The sequence below is a fragment of the Thunnus albacares genome, chromosome 15 (genome assembly GCF_914725855.1).
Source record: "Thunnus albacares chromosome 15, fThuAlb1.1, whole genome shotgun sequence".
Classification (NCBI taxonomy): domain Eukaryota; kingdom Metazoa; phylum Chordata; class Actinopteri; order Scombriformes; family Scombridae; genus Thunnus; species Thunnus albacares.
In genome coordinates this window covers 11,672,986-11,693,717 of record NC_058120.1, presented here as the reverse complement: position 1 = coordinate 11,693,717, position 20,732 = coordinate 11,672,986, and the positions used below count along the sequence as shown (strand labels likewise).

The 20,732-nt window shown below is 41.2% G+C and overlaps 3 protein-coding genes across 11 annotated transcripts in view; 2 read left to right on the top strand and 1 right to left on the bottom strand.

The window, feature by feature from the left end:
- The window catches only part of dnajc17 (DnaJ (Hsp40) homolog, subfamily C, member 17), a 53,271-nt gene that overhangs the window by 13,430 nt on the left and 19,109 nt on the right, over positions 1-20,732 (bottom strand). For 6 of the 8 annotated variants that reach the window (XR_006407297.1, XR_006407299.1, XR_006407300.1 and 3 more), the window contains exons 11-12: positions 5,641-5,776; positions 5,365-5,452 (exon numbers count right to left, since the gene is read on the bottom strand). Coding sequence is in view for 2 of the 8 variants with exons in the window: in XM_044374468.1 (XP_044230403.1) it covers positions 5,660-5,776 (117 nt within the window). In the remaining 6 variants the exon portion in view is untranslated. Of the gene's footprint in view, positions 1-2,015; positions 5,453-5,508; positions 5,777-20,732 lie in introns of those variants that run through there. The other 2 variants (XM_044374468.1, XM_044374467.1) reach the window with 2 other exon arrangements.
- Positions 223-2,346, top strand: gchfr (GTP cyclohydrolase I feedback regulator). The gene is made up of 3 exons (XM_044374472.1): positions 223-387; positions 923-1,017; positions 1,694-2,346. The coding sequence occupies exons 1-3, from the start codon at positions 352-354 to the stop codon at positions 1,821-1,823; spliced, it is 261 nt and encodes an 86-aa protein (XP_044230407.1). The 5' UTR covers positions 223-351; the 3' UTR covers positions 1,824-2,346.
- On the top strand, positions 11,100-19,163 carry LOC122998006 (cdc42 effector protein 3). Of its 2 annotated transcripts, XM_044374471.1 has the most exons (3): positions 11,100-14,579; positions 14,705-14,863; positions 16,238-19,163. In XM_044374471.1, exon 3 carries the CDS (start codon positions 16,373-16,375, stop codon positions 16,985-16,987), a length of 615 nt encoding a protein of 204 aa, XP_044230406.1. In that variant the 5' UTR covers positions 11,100-14,579; positions 14,705-14,863; positions 16,238-16,372; the 3' UTR covers positions 16,988-19,163. The 2 variants fall into 2 exon arrangements, with proteins under 2 accessions (XP_044230406.1, XP_044230405.1); XM_044374470.1 differs by having other exon boundaries at positions 11,100-14,863.

The following is a 20,732-nucleotide window of genomic DNA, read 5'->3' as shown; positions in this document are numbered from 1 at the left end:
TATAAATCTAAAAAAAAAAACAACAAACATTGCAGGTTAATTAAACTGTCTGATAAATAATGTCTGTGAACTCTGCAATAAAACCATTTCCCTCTGGTACATGAACACTGACCAACATGTCAACAAACTACTGGTTAGTCTACATCAGTTGAGCAAGACTCTGTATTGAGCAGGCAGCACTGTTGACAGATGCTGGGAGAGGAGTTGTGATTGGTCCGTGGCGGTGGGTGTTTCCGCATTCCGCAAAGAGCTGTCAGCAGAAGCGCAAGTTGGAGAGGGGACTGTCGCGTCTGAGAAGAAACCTCTTCAGTCATACCCAGGGGAATAACGGTCCACAGCCAGGGAGGAGGGATGCCTTACATGCTCATCAGCACGCAGATAAGACTGGTGTGTATCTTGCATCCGTAAACGAGTGTTATGCTTTTAAGGCAGGCGCGCTCGAGTTAGAGCGTCAGTGATTTATTTATTTGGCTGCGCAACAGTGCGCATGCTGCTAATCACTCAAGGTTGTCACTCGCAGATTACAGTTATGCAGCGGCCTATAATATTCTGCATGCTGGCAATAGTAAACAGTTAAGGCTACAGACAGAGCAGCGTGCCTATGGTTGTGTTTTTTGGTGCCCTAAATTAAAAACACATGTTACTCAGTCGTCGGCCTCTTACTGCGCATGATCATTTTGTTGTCTGCAAGACTCACGACACCTAATTCTATAGTCTTTGAGTATTGGATGATCTATTTTTAGGCTGTCCAGTTATTGGAGATTATGATCCGCACCTGCCAGAGGGCTGCAAGTGTATTCAGTGACATGCAGCTTGAGACGCACAAATAACAGGCAGCAAATATTGTTTTAGCAAAGACATCCTTTCTTAGTCTAGGTCAGTTGTCACATGTAATGTAGCCTACATAATTGCTGTTTTTCAGGAGAGTGGTCCAACAAATGTGGGAGATGAATATTCTGATCCAGCACTCATGAATTACTTGGGAGCAAGGAAAACAACTATGCTGGGAAACAATTTGTGAGTATTGACAATATGAAGGGTTAGTTATTGTTGCGGGTGGACATAAAAAGTATTGTACTTGCAGAAAGTAGCTAGTCAAATACCTGAGAGATTTGTAGGTATAGTTTGACACACAGATCCATCCACAAAAGAAGACTTTAATGTCTCTCATAAGATGAAGACTTTCACTCCTGGTTTGATATTTGGGAAACCATCTCCACCACCACTGCCCAACCAGGGAATAGTAAACAAGTAAACTGTAATGGCACTTGTCCAATGCTGAAATCCCCTGGACTCCCAGGTGAACTGTAAATGTGCCTACACTGGGCCTTGTTTACATATTTAGGAGCTTAACAGTGGTGTTTCTTTCATTTTGGCAGTTAACGTGTACATATTGACAACAGATCTGAGATCAGGTCACATAGAGGGAAAAAAAACTCTCAATGTGGTTGAGGAAGCCTGCTGCATTGCAGATTTAGAATAAACCATTCAAGCTGATGGAATACAGATCAGGGAAGTGTTGTCATTGGCAATCTGATTCAAATGCTGCTGGGAAATGAACCAAGGTGTGGAAGGAAGTGAACAAGCACCAGAACAATTAACAGCATTCTACTCTCCGAGCAAAGTTTACCGAAAGACAGAGAAATCCCACATCTGTGGAAAGTGGAATAACTTTGTGTTTATGCTCATTTAGTTCCGAGTACCATGTGGACGACCCACCTCGGTTGGTGTTGGACAAGCTGGAGAAGATTGGCTTCCGCGTAATGACAATGACGGGAGTGGGACAGACGCTGGTGTGGTGCCTTCACAAGGAGACAGACTGATTGATCATGGAGCGAGTGTTGACTGTATACAAATACCTCTATAAGCCTTTAAAAGGTGAATGAAACATGCTGAAGAACTTAATCGACTTTTTTTTTTTTTTTTTTTTAACTTAGGTTCTTTCCTGTATATTCAATGTATAGGCTGTTAAAAATCAGCCTATTGTCAAATGAAAATGTTTTTTAAAAATTGAGATTATCCGAGACGTAAGGTTTCAGATTATATTGTTTAGGTTATAGGTCACCAATTTCCAAACCACATTTCAGAGCTTTTGTAAGACCCATTGCCAATATTGTTTGTTTACTGTTTGTTTACTAGTGGTGAACAAGCGTACAAGTGATGGCCTGTTTTACTGTTAATATGTAATTTGGCAGTAGGACTTGATTAAAGACAAATATAAAAGATTTCATCTCATACAAAAAGCCTCACCCTGCTCCCTATAAACAACTATGCTAGATATATTTGTGTAAAGATGTTTTTGTTAGTGTATCATATGCTTATGATTAAATGATGTAATGATGTGAATTGCTTGTGTACTTATTAATAAAAGAAAACAATTTGCAATCTTTTGTAAGATTTACCGCAGACAAAATGGAACACATGTATTTGTCTTCTGATAATCAATCGAATAGACACTAAACAAACATGACACATAAAAAAAAAAATCATTATGAGTGCTAGCTCTGTGGCACCTTACAGGGATGCTGCATGCCCCAAGATGAGGCACTAGCACTGCAGGCACACAGTGCAGGAGTCTGCCTGTGAGAGCCAAAAAACACTGGGTGGTTTCATTACAGCCCCAGGTCTGCCAGCGCATGTCTGGGGCCAGCCTGCATCACTAATCCGCAAACTAGAGCCTTTGCCAGCCAGCTCACAGCCAAACTCTTACCAGACCTGCTGCCTCACACATGACTTAGCTTCCACCTCCGCACTAAAGATCAAAAGGTGCTGGTGCTTCCTAGTCCTGTGACCGTGGAAGCTCCAGATACTGTTTGCATTCACTGACATGACACCCTCAGTGCAGACAATGTGAGGAAGAAAGAGAGGAAGAAGGTGCTATGAAGATTCCAAGGTTCTGCTGTAATTGTTGATAGCACAGACTGTACAACAGGCTCATCCTCCCATCCTGGTTCGCATGCAGCACAAGCCACTGTGGGCTCAGGGCAGGGTTGGTGGTGAATGTGTTTCCTGTAATTGTATTTCCTCTGTTGTCATTTGGACAGATTTTGTGTGTTTCTGGGATTTTTTTCACATTGCCGGGATATGAAAAAGACTATGCATAAACAAAACCATGTGATGAGGGGATTTTGCAGGAGGAGAGGAGCAGATGTCTCCCACCACACCACTACACTCCACAGCTGGACATTGTGTAACAGAGCCATGGCAGGGCAACGCAGGAGTGGCAGGGAGATGGATGACTGGGTTGGATGTTGCAAAGCTGCCATGTGGCTCCTGAATAACACAATGGCAGGAGAAAGCACTGCTACACAGCCCTAAAAATACAGACACACCATTACGCCATAGTCCCTCAAGGGACAGGAAAAATAAAACTATTTAGATGGATAGATGTTCCACAGTGAGAGGACCTTATTACAAAACGCGGGGTGACCGCAACAGTCTGGCAATGTAAGGTCTGACTCAATGTGGGTCACAGAGCGGTAGCATGTCACTTCAGAGAACATAAATAAGGAATACAATGTATCTTCTAGGTATCTGTTACATAAGCATATTGTGAAATAGCCTAGAACAGTAATAGAAAATAACTTAAGAGGAAATTTGAGGTCAGTATCATAGGACAGAACACAGACATTTTCTGAAGTGTGGCATGTACTTCTATTCAAGCTGGTTCATGGCCCATGAAGTGTGTGAAATGGAAACACTGAAGTGAAGAAGTTGACCGGATTCCAAAACAAGCAGATCCATTGCGTCAAAATCACTCGTAAACCGCAACTTGTCGTCTTTACACTTCGTTTTTTCGTACAAATTAACTGAGATGAAACATCTTAATTCATGAGCTTTAGAACTGCTAGCAGGGGGATTTTTTTTCTTTGAGCCAGGCCAGCTGTTATTCCCTGTCTCCAAGCTTTATAAGCTATGCTAAATGGACTGGACTCAATTTGAAAATTTGTTAACATGTTACAGTATTTAGTCACTTATGAGGGCCTTTCCAGATCAGATCAGATACTGATGATCTATATCAGTTGTTCTGAACCTTTTTGGCTTGTAACTCCTTAAAGCGAATCCATGTCTATTTGTCCTCATCACAAGTTATGGACTTAGTGTGATTATCGGTTATGAGCAGTTCAAACAAAGAATGATTTTTCCTCCTCAGATTGTTTCATTTGAAGGATTTTTAGAGGCCTGAAAAGGTAGTGTCCAGTACTTCACAAGTATTGGAAAAAAAGGCAGAAAAAATAAACATAATTCATCCATAATTTTGTCTTTCTATCCCTTAAATTGCCTAGTGACCCCTTGGAATGGGAGTGACTTGACCCAAAGATTGGGAATCACTGATCTACATTATTTTGCATAGTATTGTAAAATAAATGGGTTGTATAGGGCAGCTTGGATTACATACAAATATTCAGTCACACATCGACCTCAGAACAGAAACCATGAGCTGAACGAACAGCATTGTGCAGCCTTAAAACTGTGCAGTCCACAAGGCCTCTTCAGTCAGGAGGAGAGCTTTAGATATATTAGACAAAGTATAGTATACAAAGCCCAGGGAACAATCATCTAAACCACTAGATCTATAATAGAGGGCCTCCAGAGTATGTTCACTTTTCATCACGTGAGCCCACAAGAATTCCCATAAAAGCCTACCTAGTGCTCCGATCTCGGCCTGATTACTGGTTTAACATGGGGGAGAAATGATTTCCACGTAGTCACATCGCACGGTCTGCGGTTTGGATTGCTACAATGCTCTACTCATTTCACTGATCGAGTATGTAGACAACAAAGAGTGATTTTTACATTACACACGGTTGGCTACAGTAATGAGGTAATGAGTTGTCATAGCTAACCAGACAATGGCTGACAGATGAAAATTACATCATTATACCGCTCTGATTACGTGTGGTGTTGGACGGCCAATCTCCTCTGGCTCTTTTACAACACTATGAACAAAGACTAAGTTGTCACTGGATGCCTTCAATCTCTAAAGGTCTTATAAGAATTTACCAACGAATGTAGTAGTGCTCAGTAGTGCATTGATTAGATGTAACAATCAAGGCACTACAGTACAATAATATAACGATGAATGAGCTACAAATTTGTTACATTTTCCTCCATAAATATCCATAATAAAGTAACATGTAATATGTGTTCATCTCAGTTCAGACTAAAACAGATTAACAATACTAAAACTTAACTGTGTTAAATTTTATATGCATATGAAACAGACTGCACGGTTTGCTAAAAGGACAACACAGTCCAGCTAAATGCAAACATGCATTTGGCATCCATAGAATATGGTCCAAAAAAAAAAAAAAAGAAAGCTGTATTTATTCATCCCTGCACCCTGAGTATTAGGACTCCTACCTTTGGGACCACCTCAGGCTTTAACACTGAATCCTTCAGAAGCCCTCACTTCTTCTCTACTCTGTATCTCCCTCAGTCATCCTATGTTCTTCATGAAGGGAAAGACACAACACACTGATTAAAATAACAGATTTGAAAAAAATGTCTCACTTTAGTTATTAAAGATTTATTTTAGTACACAGTGTGTCACATACAAAAATAATAACAAAACAAATAAGAGGCTTTATGAAACTAAAGCCTAACACAGGTATTCAGTTAATGGCTGCGGGCTGGTACCGAGCTGGATCCTCCCGTGCTATGGTTCATCCTCGTCCTCCTGCTGCATTTGTTCTATGAGTCTCTGTCGCTCTGCGGCCTGCCTCATCTTCATCATCACCAAGCTCTCGTAGTCACGTTCATTTGTCAGGGCGCCCTGGAGATGGGACAGACAAAAAATGTCAAAAAGGTAACACAGAAAGTAATTTAACATGGAAAATGGTAAGACAAAAACTGCACATATTACAATCTTTAGTGTCAATCTGTATTTCTTCAAAGCTATTTTGTAAAGTTTCTATGTTATTTGAGCCTTATGTAATTTCTTAGAGATTAACAATCTTCAATCAAGATTCTTTATTCTACTTGTCTTTATAGTTTTACCTCTCTTTATTACATACATAAAAGATGTATCAGCATATATGCAATCATCAAGCCATTACACTGGCAGGAAGTCATATAAAGTCAAACGTCAGTATTTCATATCATGACAACAGTGACACAGGGCAACACATGGAGCGAATGACACCGCTGTCACCATTCACTCTCTGTTTGCTTTCACGACGGGGCCTGCGGGTACAGAGAAGATGAGAGGCGGACTCAGAAGGATGCTCTCATCTCAGTTACCATGAGTATGATGGCAGGGTGAACATGCATGAGACAGCAGCCCGCAGAGCAACTGTGACAGGGTAATTCCGCTGCCTGAGGTCATTAAACCCTAAAATGAGAGCTGGGATTAGGCCTGGCAGTCGCCCGGCTCTCACTGCGTGTGTGTGTGTGAGATTGCTTTGAAGGGCTTGGGCTTGGACGACGATGGCGAGAGATTCTCTTACTGTGGGGGAATCGGAGAGGGCAGCCACTGGCTAATGGCTAATCAAGCAGGGTGGAACACAGGCCAGACGTCTTACACACACAGGCCACAATCTGTGCGGTCACAAATGCCACACACAGGCCAGCACACACACACACACACACACATCCAGGCAGAAGACGGGGCACTCTAAAGAGGAATGAGGAGACACTACAAATATTTAAATATAGTAGGTAGGAGAGTAGGATAATGTTTATATGTGCATAAATATGCATTTATTTAAAGCATGCACATGCACTTACAAACACCATCATCCCATTTTTAAGGGGGAGGACAGCCATGTGTCCACAGAGCAAGCCATTGTTTTATAAGATTATATCCAGGAAGTCTGCTGGGCCAAGGAAGTGTCTCTTTAACAAGACAGTGAGCTGCAGGAGAGAGCGAGTGAGTGTGTGCATGAAGGACTGGGAGAGAGCGAGAGCTATTTGAAGAGGAGAGGTAGGTTTTGTCAGTGTGCTCGCTGAGCTAAGGCATCTGGAAAACATCACGGGGACTCCAGCATCCATGTGCTGAGAGAAAGAGGGTAAGTGTGGAGGAAGAAGAGAGGGTCGGCGAAGGGGAAGTTACCCCCTGCTCCCCTCACCACCCCGCCCCTGGATTGAGGAAAGCTGCTATTATCATTCCAGTAATGTGAGCTCAAGCCCTCGTCTGACACGTAACTATGAAATATCACGCAAACGCCATTAGGTAAATAAACAACTCTTGCATCTTCAAATTAAACAAAATACAAGCATGTATACAGGCAGCCTGGTGAAAATGCTCCCTCCACTTCAGCAAATATATGTCCACTCTGCCCTGCCCTCTACTGGTCACAAAACTCAAGTACAACTGAAAAATCAGTCAGAATTAATATAACCTATTCTATACCCGGTGTGGTCACTGGTGCACAGTTCTGGGCTAATGATGGATGGTAATTATGAGCATTAACAGGTGCTTTATGGGCAGTGTGACGCATTTCTTCTCAGGATGAGAGATGTTTCCTTGCCTGGGGTGCTAACTTACAATGTACATGTTTAGCCAGTGCATCACTCTGTAACTTAACACTTTGTGTCTACATACACAAGTGTGTGTGTGTGTGTGTTGCAGTAACACTGGGGCCCAGGGTGAGTAGGAAACCGCAGAACACAAACAACGGGCCCCCGTGCAAAGCCAAGAGAGGAGGGTGCGAGGCCACTGTGGAGGTAGGATGGTAGTAAAACACACACACGCACGCACGCATGCACACACACAAACAAGCTGAGGATTAGCAATGTGACATCAGCACACGGCTAGGCCTCCAAACAGCACACCCCAGTCTGACCCCAGGCCAGTAATGACATCATGAATACCACCAGTGCTGTGAGTCAGGCCGCGTACACACACACACACACACACACACTCTCAGACTCTTTCCCACACACAACAGGAGGTATCTTGCAGCGCAGGTGGCCACTGTTCTCCCAGCACAAGTGGTCAGATCAGCTGCACATTACACCATTCCTGTATGTGTGAGATTTGTGTGAGTATGCAAGCATGTGAGCATGAGTGACTGAGTGACTGAGTGAGGAAGTAATTGTATGAAGAAGAAAGAGTGTAGACTAGTGCTGCTTTAAGAAGAGACTGCCATTATCTAGACAAAATGGAAACAAGAAAAGAATCTTTTCACATATTATCAAAAGCTAAAGACAGGGGCTTCTTCCTCTAAAAAAAAATGTTCGGACACAAATGCATACTCAGCCATTTTGTGAGAAACACACAAAAACCTCTCAAGAAAGCTGATATGAACTGGTATGACTGCCTATTATATTTCACAAACACAGATGGGTGACGAATTTAAGTCAAACCGACATAAATTTCCGGAACTCAACTGGATGGATGAACATCATTATTCCAGAGCGCTGTAACACGTTGGTCCAAAATCTATAAAAGTTAAGTTGGGTTGAGATGTGGTGACTGGGACAGACATGAAAGAAACAGAGCAAAACTCCCTTCTGACATCTCTCTGCAGCTCATTTAGTATTCTCTATCAAATAAGATTATACCAATCTAATAAACATTTCATTCTGTCAGTAAAGGATGCTGTGACACTGTCCCTCGGAACTAAAGTTTATTCTACTTTTGTATCTTATCTTTTTCAGCCTGGAAACAACTCAATGTCTAAAATGTGAATGTAAATGAACATAAGGGAAAGACACAAAAAGAGACACCTGACAAACAGAGAACACATGCTTGTGCAGCAACCTGATAAACATTGAAGCCATCAAAATATTAAACTGGACATTAAAAGCCTGATGTTAACACCTCTCACAGGACATTTGTTTTAACTGTTTAATGCCTCATGATTAATCTCGTACTTAACAAACTGAAACTAAGCTGTGATGACTTTTAGAACATTTTTAGATTGTATATTTGCCATTAGATGCTTATTGTCTCTTAACCTTGCAGCCTGAGAGGTTACAAGTTCAGATATGATAACTGGATTATTCATTTACGTCATAAGATATCTCTAACTAGACAGTCACTGAGCCAAGAAGGAATTTTACAGGCTTTATTGCCAAATGAAGAAATTGCAGCGCACCCCGGTAGCCAAACAGTTGCTGCACATGCCACATAACCGCAACGTCCGTGGTTTGATTCCAGCCAGGCACCTTTGTTGCATGTCATGCCCATCTCTCTGTCTCCCCTTGTTTCCTGTCTGCCTCTTCACTGCCCACTGTCCAATGAGGGCAAAAATGCCAAAAAAAATAGAAATAGGAAATATCTTTTTTCTCTAACAAGCCTGGTCTGTGGTCAAGACTAACACTTCTGCCTCTAATGCACTCTGGTGAAGTTAATCAAGGAACTATTCATCTGGTGTGTGTGTGTATGTGTGTGGTGTGGTGGCGTAGTGTGGGTTTCTATGTGTGTGTGCGTCACTGAGGTTTGGAGTAGGTGATTTATGAGAGGTGAACACTTAGAGATTTAGAGATCATTTGTGTGCAAGTATGTGTATGTGTATGTGTGTATGTGTGTGTGTGTGTGTGTGTGTGTGTCTGTCTGTCTGTCTGTGTTTGTGTGCCCAAGCACTCCTGCTAACTCAAACAAACAGAGGTGCTGCACATGTAACACTGGAGCCAAGGTGAAATTCCTATGCAGACAAAACCTAAGCTTTGTAAATGGTAGAGGATTAATCATCATTCATTATAAGACTCAGCAGACATGAAACCCCAAAGGTCTGGTCTATTATAATGTTTTTGTTAGTGAAGAACAAACACTACACAGAGATTAAGGCCCAAATCTACTTCCTGTATTTAACCCTTTACATGCGCGTGTCCTGCGAACATCTGGTTTCTGAATGGAACTCTAGTACAACACATCCTTTGATTGGACAGCAAAAGCCGATATGTCTGAATAGAAAACGTCTGCAGATGCAGTGTTCTGCATCTACAATACATCTATTATACTAATACATCGACTGTGACAACCACAGTTATACATGTCAATTATTTCATATGCAAACTGCAGAAATTACATCCTTGAAAATACACTAGAAAATATATTTACCATATGAAAAAATACAGATATTTAAAAAATCTAAATCTCAAAGTCAGGCTGCAATAGAAAAGAGACACTGTGTATTGCTCTGTTTACCCAAAAGTACAGTACAGTACCTGAATGAATACTGTGTATAGTAGGTAGTTGTAGTTGCGTGAGGACTGCAGATTTAGCCAATTACATTCAGAATGAAGGAAAAAGGCAGGAGAGGGTGTGAGGTGCTATGTCAGTAGGTGTGTATATGTGTGGACGTGTATGCATGTGATCGTACATAGTCACGGTATTGGACAGAATAGAGGTCTGTTGGACAGAGATGAAGAGTGCCTTTGGAAACTGTTAAAGCAAAGGAAATAAACAGTGAAAAGAGAAATGGCAGCAAAGACCTGAACTCCTGGTGCCCTGGCATTTCTCTTTATGATGGATGAGCCCAGGGATCCTAGAATAGGGAGATGTGGGAGTTTGGCCTCTTTAATATCCAACAATACATCGTTGTAAAAGCAAAATTATGTCTTTCACATCCTAGCCTTCCAGGAAAAGCCCTCTGATTGCAGCAGAGTTCCCATTAAAACAAAAGGGGCCATGAGACTGGTAAGAATGCAGTCTGAACTTTGGAGACGTCAAAAAAGAGCTTGGGCATTGTGAGGGGAGGGAAAAAATGAAAATCAAATGACGGTTCCAAATACACAAACTTGAAATGTCTGTTTACTCTGCGTATATCTGTGTTCCCATGTTAACGAGGCCTCCTTATCTATTTAATGTACAGAACAAACAACTAGAGGAATGTATCCTGCTGCATACTGTTTACTTCAAATCTCCAGTCTGCAAAGTAATCTAAATATCACAGCCATGATTTAATAATTACTAATGATTCGGTGCCAAGAGACACGGCAGTACATTCTCAGCCTACACTGACCACCCACATTTACAGGAAAAAAACAGTATGTTGTGAATTATGCATATGTATATGTATGTTTTTTTTTGAAAGGGGACTTATTATGCTTTTCCTTATTTTTAGTCATGTATATATAATGTTACAATGTTGGATGTTCATATTAAATGTGGCCAAAATCAAATAATGAGGTAAACGTATGTAGAAGTAATCCCTGTGAGCAAAAAGCACCGGATTCAGACTGCTCTGAACACTTGGTTTCCAACAGGTTTTTCTTCTTTCAGCCCGAGCCGACGTCGGCTTGTGACGGATTTCTGTATATGGTCATCTGCTCCATGCACAGCGCACAAGTTCACTACTCCACTCTGCTGACATTGTGGTGTTTTTCCGTGGTTTTGGGGGTAGTCACGCCGAGCCATGACTCGAGTCGAGCTGGAATGCTGTTGGTGTTTTTCCATTGCACAGCACGGCAAAGTAGAATAAGGTGTTTACCTGTTGGAGGTGTGCTGGTCATCTGCAGCTCTTCATCAAACATCATCATCACTGTGGCTGTTTCTGTTTGTGCTATTCCTCCTTGCATTATTTCTAACTGATCTGCTGAATAATCTTCTTGTGTTGACTGGTTTTTAGCACTGCTAACATGGTGAAGAACATGTTTCATTTCCTGTAAATTCTTCAAAACAAAAGTCTCCCGTTATGTAGTCATTTAAAAGCTTTTAATTTCCGGAAAGCTGGCTAGTCAGAACAGAGTGGGCTCATCAGGAGGGGGGCCTTAAATATATAAAATAAAAATATAGAGCAGAAAATGACCATAATAGGTCCCCTTTAAACTCCATCCAGGAAAAACAACAAGGAGAGCAAATCCAATATTTTTCTCTATCATAGCAAAACATTACTATTATGTTACTGTTTTCTGGTAGATTATTTTTTATCTTTAATGGACAGTTGTTTATACAAGAGGGGACAGCATGAAGCAAATGTGCAACGCCAGACTCAAACCCAAATAGCTCTAAATATCCATAATATACAGTATCTCAGAGTATGACAAATTCTGAGATGTTTTGCTTTTATTCATCATTCAGCTGTTTTATATTGTTATAGTATTTGTCATCGATATACATTACCTCATCTGAAATACCTGCTTTATCTCTCCATTCATTATCTAGCCTATTCATCCTCTTCCTATGTTGTCCCTGACCTGACTGAGTCGATTAGAGGCTACTGTAAGCTTTGTCATGTGTTGATAAGTCTGAACTTGAGATTAAATAATGTAACACCTGGACTTTGACTGGTGTCAGATCTCTCTGTCATGTGGCAATCATGCGACTGAGTCTCTGCACTTCCTCTTAGCAGCCAGACTGCTGAGACTGCTGCTCTGTTGGAGCATTGTCAAAAAAACCTCATCACTGAGTCATCACTTTGAAGACAAACAGTGATGACAAGGGTTAGGATGCTGACAAATGCACACTGGGATGTTTCTTGCCAAAATTGATGAAAGGAAATTACAAAGAGTGGCTACTAGAAAAAAGAACTGCTTTAGAGATCAATACAGAAATTTGGTAGTCCAGTACTCTACCACAGCAAAGAAAATTGTCTGTCTATTATCATGCCTATCGTACTCTGAGTAGGCTAATTCATGGACGTACCACAGGCAGAATTTTATCAAAGTACAGTATGTCCTATGTTTGTTGTCATTGAACAATGTTTTTCATATGAAAGAATCAGACAGAGTGCTTGTTGTAAATCTTGCCTAAACGCTGTCTGTTTTAGGGCCTTGATACAGCGGAAGCTGGAGAACACACAACAAAGGGCCAGAAGAATATCCACCAAAGCCTCAGTTTGGGCTTCTAGCGCCAGTCAAAGCAATATCTGGAAACACTTTTTATCCTGCAACAACAAAAACACGCAGCATCCCAGATTTCAGGCCCAGCATAGTTGCATCAACCACACTGCCCGCTATGGTCAGGCCTTAGAGAAGAGGCTTATACAGAAATCCAGCTATGGCTAAACGCATCAGCCCAGAGGCTACATAGCATGACAACACAACTAGCAGAGTAAGCCCAACCTTGGTCAGACAGCAGGTCTTGTGAGGTCATTCCCAAATACCGTAGATAACACAAGCTCTTCACCCTGATTGTCTACTAGCATGAAAGCAGTTTTGTGGTTGAAGGTGGAAGGAGGGGGGTTCTCAGAACAGAGATGTTCAAAAATGTTCTGTTTCAGTCTTGAGTAAATGTTATGATAATTTCATTTGCGTGAGTAATTGTGTCTGGTCTTTCAGACTGTTCTGGCATTGGAGTGCAGGGCCAGAGTACAAGAGAGGATCAGGCGGCACGCCTATTGTTTATTGGATCAATTTGAAAGGACTGGATGAGTAGTGAAAGATACCATTTGTCCATTTCCTTCACACCCTGCATGTTTAAGTTTAGCAAACAAGAGGAAAGCATTGAGACAAAAGGATCCAGGGCCACGTCCTCCTTTTTGCTGGAACATAAGACTTGGCTGTAATATCAAAGCATGATGGTGTGTTGGTGATTTTAATTTACTCTCTGTGTGACACAGGGACACAAGTTGTTGAAGATTAAATAGTTGTATTCCAAAAAATAATCTTTGCGAACCAAAAGACAACAGAAAATATGTGATCCCAGTTACTGCCTGTGAAAACACAAAAAAATGCTTTGACCCCACTATTTTTAACAAAGACAAATTCCATACAGCAGAAAAAAGTTGCTGCTCCAATACAATTTCCATTCCTGTATTGCTATAGCATTCCAAAGGCAAAGACAACATGCTGGAGGCATGAGAATTAGAAATGCAACAACTTATCTCTCTTGTGCAACCCAGCGTGCCTGTACATACATGTCTGTGTGCGATAGTGTGCTTTGATTATATAGAGAAGCTGTAAGCCTCCAGTCAGGCAGAAGGGTCTGTAGAGTGGGCTGGACTCAGGGGCTTTAGACAAGCCAACAGCAGGCAGGAAATCAGGAAATCAGCAGAGTAGGGGGACAATGACATGGAGATTAGAGACCAGTTAACCCCCACCTCTGGGTAGCTGACCTGTTTGTTCACCGACTAAGACTTCCTTTTTTTACATAAGCACACACACGATGAAACACACCCACTCTCAGACACAAACACAACCTGTTGAACACTCACTAACCTATTCAAACTCAACCTCTCTCACGCTTCCCTTCTCTCAAACACATTCACACACCATACAGCAGTTAAAATGAGTTGTGTGCTGTAGTTTCTCCTGCAGTTCAATCTTTCTCAGTATCACAGGAATTAAATCAGCAGCTCCTACCCTGCGTCCACTCTCCCTCTGGTAATGGGTGCAGCCAACCAATCAGCAGGATTTACTTTAACACTTATAACTAAAAGGCCAATTCACATCACAATCAGGATGATATCATCTGATGGCTGGCAACCATTCTAAAGTGGAATAAGTGCAAATATAAACTACGCAAAGCCTTAGGAAAAAAAAATAAAGAAAACGTCCACCTGGATGCCTTGACACTCTTGTACTCTGACCTCACCTGGCTTATCTCTTTGGCAAAGAAGACTTTCACCGACAACACACCTGGAGTGTTCTGCAATGCAAAGGGGAGTTTACACTTGGAAGGATTAGCAAAATAAGGATCAAATGTCCAAGGACTGAGAACAGTCACCTAGGCAGCAGTAAAGACAAAGGTAAGAGAGACAATCTCTTTGCAGTAAGGATATTGTGTCTTAAATGCAACATATTGGTGTGTAAGTTGATTTGGTTATGTCATTGAGGAAAACACTATTTTAACTCACTCTGTTTCTGTCTCAAGGTTGTACAACAAGGTCTTCTCTGTAACGGCTGAACAAGCCCCATCATGTCAAAGAAGAGTTTGTGAGTGTGTGCAGGTATGAGACGCAGCCTAGTTTCCTGACAGAGACGTGTGTGCATGCGTGGGATTCAAATATCTTGTATTTTCTCAGGAAGACAGGTAAGAACTAACTAATCAATCTTTACCTGTTATATTGTTAACTGTACTACTAAACAGACAACTGCATGAAAAGACAAATCTTCAAATCAATTACTTTTAAATCTAGGTTAGTGTTTCCATTAGACAGATCGATCATTTATGGCAGCATTTAGAAAGATAATTTCACAAGTGTTTCTTGACCAATCTGTTTTCATGGGCTTCTTGAATTTTTACTTGGCCATGAAGTGTTTTCTGAACTGGATACTCATGGCTGAAATCCTAAGACTCCTCCTTGGCCAAACTGACATGTTTGGAAAGGAATGCTGTTGTGTCCACGCTCTCCAATCTCCCGCTGCTACTTAAGTGCCGATAAAACCTTTACAGGCCAACAAAACCTGTTTGCTGTAGTGGCTTACAAATTTACAGAGTGAGTGTTTCAAGTCACGAACACAGATCTAATGTGGGCAAAGCTGTTGGGGAGACTGTAAAATCACAGACACTGATTATCTAATCGGCATGCCAACGTTGATGAACTGAGTTAGTCAATAAATGATGATGATGATTACAGGTCCCAGAATGCAAAAATGGTTGTTTTTTTAAAACAAAGTTTGACAAGTGTTATAGTATTGCTTCATTTGAACCAAGATGTTTCTTTTTAAGTTTTGTTGGTGGAGGTGAATTTTTAATAATATAAAATCCACAAACTACATTAGAAAATGGATAGCCTATTTTTTTAAATATAATGCCTAAAGTCATATTGTTTTTATGGAATAAAAATTTTATTAATTGTTACATCCAGAGTCATTACATAACTCTCACATCACTATAAAATAAACAGACTGCATCTCAGCTATTACAGAAATTACCATAAAAACTTACATTTCACCAAAACAAAATGTGAAGAGATGCTATGTACTTACATGCAGGATAACAATTCCCACTGGGGAATCTGCATTTTTGTTGCTTTGCTTACTGGAAGTCTTAAGTAGTCTAATAAACTTCCTTTGGAAGATAGACAGCAGACCACACCTGCATTTATGGGAAAAAACTGGGATTTGAAAAGTAAATATTTAGAGATGAAAGCTTCAAAGCAATTTTGGAACATCCCTCTGTTGCCAAATAATACTGAATTTCATTAAACCAAAATCAAGTGGAGCAGGTGCAATCTCTGAACAATAGCTGCTGATTCACATAAGGCCGACTGATACAGTCCAACACTTACATCTGGTGCTGACTTACATGACAAGCCCACGCACAGACCTGCTTTGTATTCTAACATGATGAGAGTGAAACCTGAGTAAACAAAAATGGATTTATCAAAAATTTTCAAAGGAAACTTGGTATCTGACGTACATTTGTTTAATTATAATCCTCTTTTCTTGTGTTTTGTTGCAGATGGCATTATGTTTTTAAGCCTCACCACTTCTTAAGAATTCATTATCAAGCAAAGGAGGAAATAAAAAAGGACACAAAGACTGTTGAGGATATAACAAAAGGACATTCAAGCCTATATTAAAAAGATCTGCCAAGATGCCACTTAGAACATCCTTGTACAGAAAGCCATCCTCTGGTCGTTGGTCCGGCAGAAACTCAAAACGCAGGGAGGTGCTGTCTGTCAACATGATCAGCCTACCACTGGCTGATTTCCGCCACATCTCACATATTGGAAACGATGCCCATACAGACAGCTTTGGAGACCTGTCCTTCCTACAGATGGGCCACAGCCTGCTTCTACAAAGCTCCCAGAGTGAGCAGAACCTCTTTCTGGCATGCTCTCCACCGCCAAAACCCCCTCGTCTGAATTTGGATGAGGCAGAGGGTTCAGAGAGCCCTGACTGGTCCGTGGGCCATCAGCACAATGCCTCCCATAAGAGGAAGAAATGCAGCTCTATGCCACTGCTGGATAGTGAGGAAGGAGAGATGGAAAAAGAGGATGAGTACCAAAGAGGGAATGTTGCTCCAAATCAGACTCACAGCTTTGGACAGGGCAGCCTGAGTTCAGACAAGGATGGAGACTCCACAGTGACCTGTGACAAACCTGCTGGACAGCAGAAGGAGGAGGACAGTGGCTTTTCCTTTAGCCTTGACCTGGGTCCTTCAATCCTGGATGATGTTCTCCAGGTGATGGACAAACTCCAACAATAAATAATATAGTTACTGAGCGTTACTATGAGATTGGAATATGGAGGAGGGGTCTAACTCTAACCCTTCTGAGGGACACACTTCTGATTTTATGGACAAACCAGTATCCTAAAGAGGTCATGGTTCAAATAAATCTGGAGATATCGGTTCCTATGATTCCTGGGTACCAAGCAGTTACAAGTGACCTGTGGAGAGATCTTGTAACACCTAAGTTTTAACGGAGGTAAAGTACTATACTGGAAAGACTGATATACAGGATGAAAAATGTTGCCTTTCTTCAGCATTTCAGTAAAAAAATGTTACTTTTATTTAATCAGATACCATTGAAAACTTCTAAGATGACCAGCGAGCATGATCCCAAAGTTATGATTCTCCGTAGATTCACCCCTTGAAGAGATAGACACGATTAAGTTAATGACTGAACTCTGTCTGATGTCAAACTTGAAGCTGGACATTTTAACCTTCTTTTACTTTCCTCCTTTGCTATTGTAATTCCCCTAACCACACAGCACAGCACTGAAGACGGCTGTTAAGACTTAAGAGTGTTGTGTTTAAGAAAAGGAAAGCTGCGGCTGGAATCCAAGGTCCTCGAGCTGTGATGTCTTGGCTCTTGGTGTGCTTGCCAATCTATTGTGTGCAGAGGGCAATTTTTCCTCCGCACGCATCCCAGAGGCCCCACTCAAAGGTAGACCAAGGTACCCCCCATCTCTCATTCCCAACAATGCAGTAAAAACAAACACTTAGCTCTGCTTCCAATAAAAGCCAGCCAGTGGTGGCAGGTTGGGCTGCAGACCAAGCCAGGCCACAGGTCCAAGACCTCAGTAGAAAAAAAAAAAATGCCAGAACAGGCTGTTTTCTTAGCTGCAAATCAGAGTCCAATACTCTGGTGAGTGGCGCACGAGAAGGAAAGTGGTAAAGGGTAACACGATACTTCCACATATGCAGGGGGTGTCGAGGGAGGAGGACCAGAGACATCCATTACTGCAGCAAAAGTCCTGATGAGGGTTTAAACACTACCTTCTGACCAAACAGACCCCCGACACGTGAAAAATACATACTTGCATCCCACATACACTTGCCCACAAGTAAAGAGAAACACACGCATGCACAAGTAAGCATGCATGGTTAATGAGAGATTTGTGCATACTACTCCTGACAGTCCAGGTTCATTTTCCTCAGGTCTAAGGAGAAGAGAGGACAGGGCCTCAGTCTGTGTCTTAGTGGGGGGTTGCCAGGAAAGGCTGTGAGGCAAACCCAGAACCAGTCAAATTCCTAAGAGCCCCACGGGTCACGCTGCAAAATAAACGAACCACAAGTGTCCCGCTTCTAGCAATGGATTTAGAAATTCTATGCATGTCCAAACAGATACAGCCATGTTTGTGGGTACGTCTGCACTGTATATCTGTTCTGACATGTCCCATTTTAAACTGGATGTCATTTCCCCTGTTTCTTGTATATTTCATGAAAATAACAGATTGTGAAAAACTGCTTTGAAAAATGTACTCTGTTCTATTGTATTGTATTTTGGGGAAGTAAAGAAAAATGTATTTCAAATTCCAAGATTGATGGTTTTGTGAATAGAACTGCTCATGCCAACATTTTAGAGTGTTTGTATGAGATTGTTTACACACTCTGATAGACTGACGTTTATTTGGCGTTTTTAACCGTCAAAAGCCACTGTGGAGCAATAAGCCTTGTCTGTCACTTATACCTGACAGTTTCTAGAGAAATTATAGCCTTGAAGTATCCAACACAACAAACAGAACAATATTATTTCAAGGTGGAGAGACACAAAAGCCTAAATTACACAGGCATGTCAAGCAAGGTTTTGTGTAGAGCCACAAATACTGTATTACAGTAAACTGGACTTTGAAGCTACTGCTGGGCTGTTAGGCATGCACTGCTCTGAGGCACACCTGTGTCACAAGGCAGTGACATTCAATGGGTAACCAGGGTGTGCCGGCAATTTGGCAGTCTTATCTATAGAGGCTACTTTTTTATGATAAGCAGGAGAGAGAGCCTTTAAGTAATACAGACTTAACATGAGACAGCATTTCCCCACCTTAATGACCAAAGGCTAATTTGTTCACAAGAGAAGGAAGAATTGTGCAATGTCGGACAGATATTGTGCAAACAAATTATTAAGCAAGAACATGGGTAGACAACTTTAATCAATTAAAGGAGACCCATTATGTTTTTCCTTATTTTCAGTCATATATATATATATATACATATACATATACATATGTGTGTGTGTATATATATATATATATAACACAACTGATACAGCTGCCCCTCACCATTCAGAGCAGAGTGAGCTGATCAGGAGGGGGGCCTTGAAGAGACAGGAGCTAAGACTGCCTGTTAGAGACAGAGGCTGAACTGAGGGGTTGCATTAAGGGCCAGTATAAGATAAGTAATTTTTTGAAACTGTGAATCATGCAAAGCTACTCTAGTGCAGTCCAGAAATAAAAATATAGAGCTGGAAATTAGCATAATAGGTCCCCTTTAAAAACAATATTTAAAAAACAAATACCATACAAGTACCACAATAAATATCAAATCTTGGTATTTCATGTACTTCAACCTGATTTGATAAAGAAAACCCCAAACAAATTTTGTGAAAACACATATTATCCTTATTCATTATCACTTTCAGTAATTAGCATATTCAAAGACTGCTTTTTCTGAAAAAAGCCTTCTTGCAATCGCACAAGTCCTTGGCCGCAATGACTACATTGCTTGCACAAGAGCCCTTAATGTGAGGAATTACATAAACTTGAGCTCAGCAAGTGTTCAGCCACATGACTGATGTGAGAAGAAAGGGCCTGTAATTGAAGACAAATTATCTTGTCTGCGCTGCACAAACTGGCCGAGCTGTGAAGTATCCCAATCACATCTGGTACCACTTCTCTCCCTCCAAAAGTCTAAACTTGCTGTCATAGAGAATAGCTAGAAACCCTGTCATCTCACTAAAATGTAGCTCTTATGATTTATTTATTTTGTCAGGCACTAACTAAAAAACTAAAAATATTGTTTTGGCAAATCCTTGGACTATAATTGCATCTCCCAGTACAACCTGATGCTACTGAAATATGCAGCATGGTTTCACATGGATTCTCACACAAAAGGGGATTTTGTGAAACTGATATTGTTTATGCTGTCTGTATCATGCTATAGGACAGTTAGTGCCAAGCCAATACACAACAGCTATCCCTTCTCATGATACGGATGATGAAGTGGGCGTACTTGGGCGTAACACAATCATTTTGACATTCTGACCACACCAAGCAATTCATTCCATGTCTAATGAGAAAACGCAAACACGTCTTTATACTCCGAGGTTTCCTAAACCAGTGTATCCTTTCTATAAACTGTGAGGTCTCTGCTTTTGTTCCTTGAGGGTCCTGTTATACACAATTCATCACCCCAAACTCATTACTTGTCTCTCTCTACTCTATACTAACCTGGAACGCAAAAATAACATCAGGTACAAACCAATCATAACATTATATGCTGCCTTTGGATAAAACAGCATGCTGATCTACTTCCTAGATGTCCATTATCTCCATTCAGAGAGAGGTCAGGCCAGGGTTGAATATGCCAACTACATGGCCACATCCAGTGCATCTCTTCCAGACTCGGGGGCTATTTTAGGTGAGAGTGCTCTTTTCAAGCACTTGCAAACTGGCGGGCTGGAAAAACAATCCCAGAATAGCTGATCTGCTGCATCTGGTTTGTGTCGTGA

Coding starts and splice junctions, on each gene's coding strand:
- gchfr (XM_044374472.1), top strand. CDS start 352: ATGCCTTACATGCTCATCAGCACGCAGATAAGACTG. Junction 388..922: donor TCAGCACGCAGATAAGACTG/GTGTGTATCTTG, acceptor GCTGTTTTTCAG/GAGAGTGGTCCAACAAATGT. Junction 1,018..1,693: donor ACTATGCTGGGAAACAATTT/GTGAGTATTGAC, acceptor ATGCTCATTTAG/TTCCGAGTACCATGTGGACG.
- LOC122998006 (XM_044374471.1), top strand. CDS start 16,373: ATGCCACTTAGAACATCCTTGTACAGAAAGCCATCCTCTGGTCGTTGG.